Raw genomic sequence first — 10755 nt, forward strand, 5'->3', positions numbered from 1 at the left:
AAATTGAACAGTAAACAAACCATTAAAAGAACAAGAAAACAAAATGTTCTTTAGCAGCATTCAAGAGTCATATGCTAACTTGTAGACGTAGTATTACAATTTTATGAGTTTTACTCGAAAATGTCATTTCAACTTATATAGCTGCAGGAAATAAACACAATCACGCGATTGTACATCATAATTAGCTATTCTAATACATACTTGCACTCGTAAACACAAGCCATGTCTGTACAACAAAAATACCGGGACCAGGCTTTGGAGGTTTACCAAAGAATGACCAAAACCATAAATCGGACAAACGCAACTCACCTATAAATGCAATAATTAATGGGAACAAGCAGCTTCAACTGAGATAGAACAAGGGAGGACCTTATAGTTGGTCCGACTTCTGAGGGGAAAAAATATTTGTTGCGCCAATATAGTTCAGATGATTGAGCCTGCACTCGAGGTGCCACTGATTGTGGTTTGCTATCTGTACTTTCAACTTAGCTGATATTCAAGGGGTTCCAGCCTTGGCTCCCCCTTTTTTGATGATCTTGTTTGACTTCCCATCACCATCTAGTTTCATAGCTCCATTTGAACCTTTTTGCAGCTTGTCACCATCGTTTCATTCTAGGTGAAGTAGCAGGTCCTGGCCGTGAAGTTTGGATACCTCCCCGGGTTTCATGGTCAATTTTTTGTGAAGCAAGGTAGGTCAAAGCCGTGACAACGTCTGCTATGACTGGACGCATGTTAGGTTGCTCCTGAACACACATTGCTGCAACTGCTAGAGCTTGGTACATGCCCCTAACTGGATAATGGCCTTGCAGCATTGGATCAGCCATCTGTGAGAACTTCCTCCGATCTTTGAACAATGGTCGTGCCTGATATCCAGAGCACAACTGTATAATTAGAAACTTGGTTCTCTTTATGGCTGCCTAGCAGAAAAAGAACAATCTACACCCCCCATCCCCCACACATAATGCCCCAAGAATAGTGAAACCAAAAAGGATCTAAACTTTATTAATCTTTCCTTCGCTCCATTTGACACACAAAAGTGGATCAAGATTTTCCTTAAACATCACATATACGAGGCCTTGAAAGGAATTCTAGCCTTCCGACATTAAATGCTCCACTACTTCCAGCTTTAAATGGAGATTAACAGGATGTCAACATCAATTGAAACACCCAACCTTGCCCCTACTCCCCATGGTGAAGATACATTGCTTTATTTGCTTCAAGTGATGTCATTTTGACACCATTCCGTTGAACAGCACATCAACTCAACTGATTTACCCAGCCTTAAGAATAATAGTATATTTGTTATTTCATTCAGGGAAAAAATACTCCAGATCTTCCACAAAGGATTCTAAAGTCACTCAAACGCATTTTCTTCCAGATAGTACACTAGATTTTCAAACCATTATCATATTAGATCAGCAATGACCAGCTTTAACTCATTCATTGCACTCATCTTATGGATTGCAGAGTACTGTTATAACTGTCTGCTGTTTTCCCTTTTATAGTTGAACTACTATAGAGATCATAATACATCAATGAAACAACAGGCCACCATAGAAACAACAGTAACCAAAAAGCTGTATGATAAGCAAATCTTACCCATATAACCAGATTGAAATCTCCTCCAGTTTTTGAAGTTTCAATTGCTTTCCTGCCTGTAATGATCTCCAGGAGGACTACCCCAAAGCTGTAAACATCTGACTTTAAAGTTAACTGTCCAGTCATGGCATACTCTGGTGCACAGTACCCATAAGTACCCATAACTCTTGTAGAAACATGAGTGTTATCTCCTACAGGCCCCAATTTGGCCAAGCCAAAGTCAGAGAGCTTTGCGTGATAACCCTCACCAAGCAAAATGTTGGAGCATTTTAAATCACGGTATATTACAGGGGGGCTTGCACTGTGTAGATATTCCAAACCTTTTGCTGCTCCGGCAGCAATTTTCATTCTTGTGTTCCAATCTAGCCGTTCCTTACCTGGCGTAGGATCTGCAGAGCGATCACTTCAATTTCAAATTTAATCCGACTTTCAAAATAAAATCAAAAAGAAAGTCTACCTAAGAAAGATTACCATGAAGATGGTCTTCCAATGACCCTAATGGCATATATTCGTAGACTAGAAGTCTCTGATCCCCATCAGCACAATAGCCAATTAGATTTACAAGGTTAGGATGGTGTAATAGACTTAACATCAGCACTTCGACAAGAAATTCCCTGTTGCCCTGCAATCCATTGCGATCAAGTTGCTTGATGGCAACGACCTGCACCAATACAAATCAATAAAAAGGTGTAAAACTTCAGCTCCAGCCAACAACTTAGAAGTGAGAAGCAAACCATCAGGCATGGTGTCAACCCTGGAAGAAAAGGTAAATGATCCTAGTCAATTATTCCTTTGCTTATTTCAAATCCAACCCCACATATATGTGAAAAAGAAAAGGAGAATTGAGCCCAATTAGCTCAACGAATATGGTAAAAAGCATAATAGAAAGCAAGGTATCCATGAAATGTACATCACCGCTTGTTAGAAAGTAGAAAACTACTTTCCTGATTAGAGTAAGGCCACTAAGCCTCACTTTGCAAATGCTAAAGAACAAAAGCAAAAATTTCATTTCAGATTTCTTGTGTAACTACAAACTCAAGTGACTCAGTGTTCCACTTTTTGCCAATTGACAAACCGGGAAGAAGTCCAAGTGTTTACCCTATGCAGACGAGCCAACTGAAGATAACATAGCTATGCTCATCTGAAAACGATAAAAGTCTGACCGTGGCCCAGTAAAAATCAAGAAGAAAAATCAGTAAAATACTCTCAAGATTTACCCATAACATTATCCAGAGAATAGTGAGTGCAACAGAATCTGGTAGATTAGAGGCAAACCAAACTATTGATTTCTTTGTTACATTCCATTATTAGCAATAAGCAAAAAGAATTGATGAGAATTGACCTGATTGGACTCAATCACTCCTTTGTAAACTCTACCAAAGCCTCCTTCTCCAAGAAGATAATCACCTCGAAAATTTTTTGTTGCAGCTGCCAATTCACGAAATATAAAAGTCTTGGCTGCAATTTGGTTGGACCCTGCATCCTTATCAACTTCCTTTGTACGGAATGAATTCTTTGCTTTCAACTTATCTGAAGACAACAACATAAAATAGAAAAGTAAACAAAGCATGGCACTGAATTGAGGCAACTAGTGTTCAGAAATAAGAAGGATGATTGACAGGCAGGGAAAATATCATCTACACTTTTTTATTGGTTCAACTTTGGGATGGGGGAGGTTGTTTGAAGTTTGAACTATGAAGCGTCATTAACTGTAAAAGATTGCTTGAAATTTGAACTTTGAAACTTCACTAGCTGACGTTGGTTACATTAGAAATTTTAATATGGGATACAGTACCACAAACAGCAAGACTTGACAAGCTCACACGAATAATGGTACCAATAATTTATCTATGACAACCATTGTTCTTCAAAATTTTAGTTATGCACAATACACGTTGTTACCTGATACACAGATAACTAGTTAACTGATATGATATGCTGAGATAAAAAAGTTAAAAATTCCAAAAGCCATATTGAAAAATGGAGAAGCTGCAAATCTTTGGAGGTCAGTGTTTTTGTCCTTTTCTTATTTTTCCTTGGCACTGCACGGAAGCTATCTTGCCTCGTCTGCAGAAGGAATTGGAGCCAGACTTGAGGCTACCAAACTCCTCTAATATTTCATCACATCATGTTACAAGGACCTTCCTTCTGGTTCTATGAGGCCTTCATACAAAATGAAATAAGTAATGATATCATCTGCCACTTAACTTTTTATTAGATACTAATTGAAGGCACTAGTTCTCTGACCTTAAACACTTCCATGCTAAAGAACTACCATTCAGCAAATTAAACCATAATTTGTCCAAAAATTCAAAAATTCCAATTGCAAATAATTCCTCCACGACTATGACCAAAACCTTTTTCTTTTAAAATGAAAGCAGTGTTGAGGTCAACTTATGCACACCACTCGACTATTACTTTGGATACCTACATTCCTCCACTAGAGAGTATCGGTTAATGAATCTTCCCACCAAGGCTTAGACAGATAGGAAAAGATCACCCAACATTTCATTTTCTTCTGTGATTGAACTCTTCTCTCCAATGGTTCTCAATCCAGCTTCACTCCCTTGGGTCCAACTACAATCTAGACTAAATTAACCCGAGGGAGCAGGTCCTCGGGGAACTTCCATAACATATTACCACAAAAATCAAGTAGTACAACATTTAAGTTAGTAATTATGATATCAAGATCCAGGTCAAAGTACCCCCAAAGGGAAAACAGCTTGAATATCCAAGAATCAGAAGTAAAAGCCCAAACAACCAAAACACACAAAAATTGGACAAATATAAAGCAACCCCAATTCACCAAATCAAACAATCAGTTGACAATATACACAAAGATTACAACTTTACAACTTGAATATCCAAGAATGAGAACCAAAAACCCAAAACAACCAAAACCCACAAAATTTAGACAAACATAAAGCAACCCCATTTCACCAAATCAAACAATCAGTTGATTATATACACAAAGATTACAACTTGAATATCCAAGAATCAGAAGTAAAAACCCAAAACAACCAAAACCCACAAAAATTAGACAAATATAAAGCAACCCCATTTCACCAAATCAAACAACCAGTTGGTTATATACACAGATTACAACTTGAATATCCAAGAATCAGAAGTAAAAACCCAAAACAACCAAAACCCACAAAAATTAGACAAATATAAAGCAACCACATTTCACCAAATCAAACAATCAGTTGATTATATACACAAAAATTACAAATTTGTGCAGATTGATAAATACCAGTAGAGTGCCGGGCCGAATCGACAGAATTTTTCTTCTTTGAGGTCTGTTTGGATGGTCCAGAACAAGGAAACCAACCCATTTTCTTCTCCTTGGGGAAGTTATTGGAGAGTGGCAACTTGAGAGAGGCGAAATTTGCACAGCTGATTAGCTGTCTAGAAATGTAAAGACGGAGGATTAAACCTTTTTGGTGGCTCTTTTTTTTTTTTACCCTTTTTTTTCATTTACAATAATTGTCGGAAATCTGTAATTTTTGTTTTAAGGAGTAATTATGAATTCACTCTTAAAGTTGGTTGACTTGGTCAATTAAGACAAAAAAGTCTCCTTTTTTTTTTTAATAAAAAATTTATTTGAGAAACCTACTACATTTTCTCCAAACATTGATTTTGATTTGAAATTAAGCCGCCCTTTAATTATAATAAGTAATATTTGGACAATAATACTAACAATTTTAAACTTGAAAAATGCTTTATCATTTGATTATCGAGGAAAACTCAATTAAATTTTTGACACATGTACAAAGTAATATTACTTCACTTAAATTATAGACAGAGCTTTTAGCCAAAATTATTCTTAAATTATACTTCAAACTTAAATTACATTCTTAAAATATTATTTTGAGCAGAAGACATCCTCCAAATATTTAAAAGTTAACAACTCTCATTCTTCTGCTAAAATTTATCAGAAAACTAACAGATCTTACAAGAATCAAGTCACTCCTTCATATTTATTATTCTGAGATACATCAAAAATATTATCATGAATTTTTTCGGCAATTGAGTTTATGCAAAATCTTTTAAGTAACAATTTTTTTTCAAGTGATTTAATATTTTAAAAAAATATTAGTTGAAATATTTCTTCTCAATTGAATCTGCTAGAAGCGGTATTTGTTGAAACCTTCCACTTCAAATAATGGAGAATGAAACTCAAATGCGAGACATATTCAGAATTTTGACCACCTCAATATTAGATTGCCCCAAAAAAGTATTAATCTAACTACAATTTACCTTTGAAAAAGGTGAATATAATTAAGCTCCAACTTCTAGTAAATGAGAATAAGATCAGATCATGTATCATCACACCTTCCTAATATTTTTTTGTTTCAACAAGCAATGGTATTCAAGATTTTTAATATATATTTTTTTGAAGGAAAGGGCCAAGAATATCCCTAATCTATTGGAAATGACTCAAAAATACCATCTTTCACCTTTTGGTCCAAAAATATCCCTAACCTATTGAAAATGGCTCAAAGATACCTCCCTCTCCCCTCCACCTTTGGGTCTAAAAATACCCTACCTTTATTTTTGACTCAAAGATACCCCTCCTTTCATCTTTTGGTCTAAAATTACTCTCAAACCAAATTGAATTGAATTCTTTTACTGATTAGTTAGTTTTTTTATTTGTTCTAAAAGATAATTTTTATTTATTCAAATTCTTAATATTAGCTCATCCCAATATATTTAAGTCCAATGTAAAATAAAATAAAAAATTATTGTGTAAAAATGAAGAATAAAATTCTTACTCATATTATTAAAATAACACAATAAAATTTTATAAATAAATAAAAACGAAAAAAAAAAGACAAGACAAGACACTATTTTCTCATCTCAAAAAAGCAAAATCTCATGAAAAGAAGTTGTACACCTAAAAGACCAATCTTTGGAGCCTAGACCAATCTTTGGAGCCTCGTGGCCAATGTAAAACGACATCTTACTTTTTGTTTAACTTAACTTTGAATGCAAACATCCTTCGTCCTAAAAATCCAAAATTAAACCTTTAACTCTTTTTTCCTCTCTCAAATCAATTCAAATGTTAAACTCAAAGCGATTTCAATAATAACTCAGTTTGCTAAATTGGATTTGAAAAGGGGAGAATCAAATCACAGGAGATAAACAAATTTTCAATAGGTAATAAGTGCCGAAAGATGTGGAAAAGTTGAAGGAAATTAGTATTGAAGAAAAAACTAACAATTTTAAAAGTTAAATTTTAAAAAATTTATTGCATTATTTTAATAATAAGAATAAGAATTTTATTCTTCATTTTATTTTTTAGACTTAAATATTTTGAGGAGAGCTAATATTAAAAATTTGAATAAATAATTTTTTTCTTTTAGAACCAATAAAAAAAATTAACTAATTATTAAAATAATCCAATTCAATTAAATTTGGTTTGAGAGTATCTTTAGACCGAAAAAATAAAAGGAGAGGCATTTTTGAGCCAAAAACAAAGATGCGGAGTAATTTTAGATCAAAAGGTGGAATGAGAGTATTTTTGAGTCATTTCCAATAGATTAAGGATATTTTTGGACCAAAAAGTAGAAGAGGAATATTTTTGAAGGATGCTTTCTGGTACAAATAATATTTTAAATATGTAATTTAAGTTTGAGATATAGTTTAAAGATGTTTCTGACAAAAGCTTAAAACAGAGTTTGGAAATTCATTTGCATCATTCAAATTCAAAGAATTTTTTTCTCGAATTTCACTTGCATATTATTTTTAAAATTTGAATCATCTCCTTCTCAAACTCTAAAATAATATCATGACATTTTACTTATATAAATTTAAATTCAAGATATTATTATAAAATTTCACTTGTATAAGTTTGACCTCCTAGATAATGTCCTAGAATTTTGAGTTGTAAAAACTAAACTCCATGACACCATCCAAGAATTTCATTTATAAAATTGACACTCCAAAATAATGTCCTAGAATTATAACTTCTACCCCAAAAAAATAAAATATTCACTCCATCTATTACCTTAAGATTTTAGTTCGAATCCTTTTAAAAATTTTAGAGTTATAAAATATTTCTTATATTGTTAAGATTAGTTAACACTAAGAAGTTAAAAATCACTTATTTTATATATATTTAGAACTTTTGAAAACCATTCAAAGATATAAGTTTCAAGATTGTTGATTATATATGGTGTTAATTAAAGACAAAGAAATACGTGTAGTACTTATGGGACGTAGTTGAAGGGCAAATATGTGCAATATCAATGAGAAGAATAATGAAAAAATTCCTTAGAATATACTACTTGCCAATGTGGAAGGAATCTTTTAATTTATTGATGGATAATCTTGACATATCAGGACCATATATTTCTAAAGTAATAAGATTTTCTTCCTAAACTCAGAATTTTTTCTGTTATCGCAGGAATATTTAGATTTTTTATGTTATAAAGAAAAAAAGAATAGTTTTGTTATCCTCTTCCTATGAATATTTTCACATTATTCACCTAGAGCTCTAAGATTGGAACTAGGTGTTTCCTTCCCAGTTTGTTTGTTTTTCTTCTTTAATAGTATAGTGATTCGATTCGATCGGTTATTTTGTAAAATTTGTATTATATTATTATTTTGTATAATTAAAATTAGACTTTTTGAATCATCTCAATTTTGTCAAGTTTTTTTTTTCAAAGTTGATAGTTTAATTAATTTTTAATATTTTTCTAAAAAAATATCATGTAAAGAAATACAAATGAAAGTTAGAAACCACGATGATCTTCATACTTGCATACGACTTTAGCAAAAATTCTAAGACGATTAATCATCAAGGGAACATGTAATCCTACTTGAGTAGATATTCATTTCACTATTTTATAGTGTAAAACAAATTAAAGGGAAAAATGAGAATCAGTAGATCAGCAATTTTTTGAAAAATGATAACAAATATAATCAAATACCACTTTTTGAAAAATGGATGAATATAACTAAAAATGTAATTTCTTGAAAGTGATTTTAATTTTCTAGATCTCTATAGAATCAGAAATAATTGCAATTGAAAAAGAATGTGGAGCACCACCTCATCCTTACCCACCCCTACAACTAAGAAAGAAATATTAATTTTCTCTTCTGCTATTCTATTGGCCAAGAAAATAAAAATAAATTTTTCAATGATCCATTGCCATTTGTCAAGCAACTCAGCATATAAATTAATTAGAGCTAGCGTTGCAATTTTATTTTATTTTTTCATTCGATTCGGTACTCATTATCAGACTCAACTGATTCAAATTCGCATTGAGAAGGTCCACTTTGAGGAATAGAACGCTTCTTATCAAAGCGACTTCATACTCAGAGTTCAAACCGGGAACCTCTAAGGGTTTGTTTGGAAAGTCACCTGGTAATTAAAATTAGTGTAATTATTAAGGTAGTAATTACTAGCCTAGTAATTATATAACCTAATAATTATGATGACCTATTTTTTTTGCTACAGTGTAATTACAATTGTATTATTTGGTTGCACAAGTGTAATTACAATGCTATATTAAATTTTAAAAACAAAAGTTAAAGTTATATCAAACTTTAACACAACGTACATAAAGAGTATTATGTTAAAGTTTGATATAAGAGTATTATGTTAAACTTTAACATAACAAAATTGAGAATGAGAAGGAAATGAAATATAATATATATATATATATATATATATATATATATATATATATATATATATATATATATATTAGAAACTATTAGAATAATAAGAATATTTTAAAAAAAATAAATTTAAATAAAAGAAAAAATTAAAAAAGTTTCATGTAATTACACCAATTCCTTATCCTCTCTTAGAATTGAAAAGTGTAATTACTGTCCTTCAATTACATCAATTCCTCTCTTACCAAGTAATTACTTGATCTACCAAATATGCTAAAGAATGTAATTACACTCAAATACACCAAATCTCAATTACATTGTGGCTTTCCAAACATGTTCTAAGAATAAATGAATATTTACAATTTCACCCGAATAGAAATACACCAGCATTGTTAATTGTAATTAAAGTTGACCATCGATCAATTTTATACCTCAAGTAAACATCCAACTAATTAGGAATGGTCATAAAAGAGAGCAAAATCAATTTAACGTGGTCTGTCAGATTCTTGAATAACTAATAATAATAGTGATCGCAATATAGATTCTTTGACCAAAAAAAAAGTTATTAAATACTAAAAAATCACTTCTCAATTAAATTTTCCAAATTCAAACTATTTTCCCCCAAAAAATTGATTTTATAAAACATTTCTCAAATAATAGTTTTTTAGAAGTTTGGTCAAAAACACGTTGTAGCCTATAAGTTGCGTTTCAAGCACATGGATGCCATTTGCCAAAACTTGTACCTCAAAGCAAAAGCAATTTATGTAAAAGGTTGGTTTTGTTTGCATTATGGCAATCAACTATTTATAGTTCAAAGGATACACTTATTTTGGCATAAGATGGGATCTCCAGGAAATTGGATAAGGAGATATACCAAATATAATTACGCCGGGTATGAAGTCATCTTTGATAGAAAGCATTAAAATTTTCCGGCACAAATTTCAATTAGTCGGACCTCAAAGCAGATACCAAGTGGAAAATCAAAAAAAAGAAAAACATATTACACAAGCTAATCAAATGGTATATACCTTGCTGCAACAAATTACAAGAAACAAGTAACCATGAGGAACAAACCTAACCTTAATTCTCCTTGTTTTGTACAAGATTTCAACAAAGGAAATGTTGTTCCAATGAACATATTCATAGATCTCTATTCCTGGTCAGATGGGCCTCATATTCACTCTATCAATAATTGAGCCAGATCTGGTGTATCGCAAGGGATTTGCCTTTTCTATCTCTTCTTTCTTCCACCAGTATTTTGCTAATTTGTATAGGAAGAAAGGAGCTTCAAATAGTAACACCATGTCACAGGAGATGATAAAACTTTTCATGGCAAAGAATGGTGGTAGATCTCTCGTACCTACCATGTTAAAAATTTTCATACTAATCCGCCGACGAGATCCATGCAATTGTGTCTCACAATGCTTACAACAATAATCCCACGAGTAGAGTCTTGGAAGGGTAGAACGTACACACAGACCTTACCACTACCTTTGTGGAGTAGAGAGGTGGTTTCTGATAGACCCTCAG

The 10755-nt window shown here is 32.3% G+C and overlaps 1 protein-coding gene across 1 annotated transcript; it reads right to left on the minus strand.

The window, feature by feature from the left end:
* Nucleotides 1–29: 29 nt before the first annotated feature.
* Nucleotides 30–5072, minus strand: LOC129876222 (probable serine/threonine-protein kinase PBL7). Its single transcript, XM_055951589.1, has 5 exons — nucleotides 4853–5072; nucleotides 2942–3129; nucleotides 2071–2260; nucleotides 1600–1988; nucleotides 30–863 (listed from the first exon to the last, which is right to left on the minus strand). The coding sequence occupies exons 1-5, from the start codon at nucleotides 4932–4934 to the stop codon at nucleotides 597–599; spliced, it is 1116 nt and encodes a 371-aa protein (XP_055807564.1). The 5' UTR covers nucleotides 4935–5072; the 3' UTR covers nucleotides 30–596.
* Nucleotides 5073–10755: the final 5683 nt, after the last annotated feature.

The sequence above is a fragment of the Solanum dulcamara genome, chromosome 12, assembly GCF_947179165.1.
Source record: "Solanum dulcamara chromosome 12, daSolDulc1.2, whole genome shotgun sequence".
In the NCBI taxonomy this organism is placed as follows: domain Eukaryota; kingdom Viridiplantae; phylum Streptophyta; class Magnoliopsida; order Solanales; family Solanaceae; genus Solanum; species Solanum dulcamara.

Coding starts and splice junctions, on each gene's coding strand:
- LOC129876222 (XM_055951589.1), bottom strand. CDS start 4,934: ATGGGTTGGTTTCCTTGTTCTGGACCATCCAAACAGACCTCAAAGAAG. Junction 3,130..4,852: donor TTCGGCCCGGCACTCTACTG/GTATTTATCAAT, acceptor TGTTGTCTTCAG/ATAAGTTGAAAGCAAAGAAT. Junction 864..1,599: donor ATTTCAATCTGGTTATATGG/GTAAGATTTGCT, acceptor TCTGGATATCAG/GCACGACCATTGTTCAAAGA.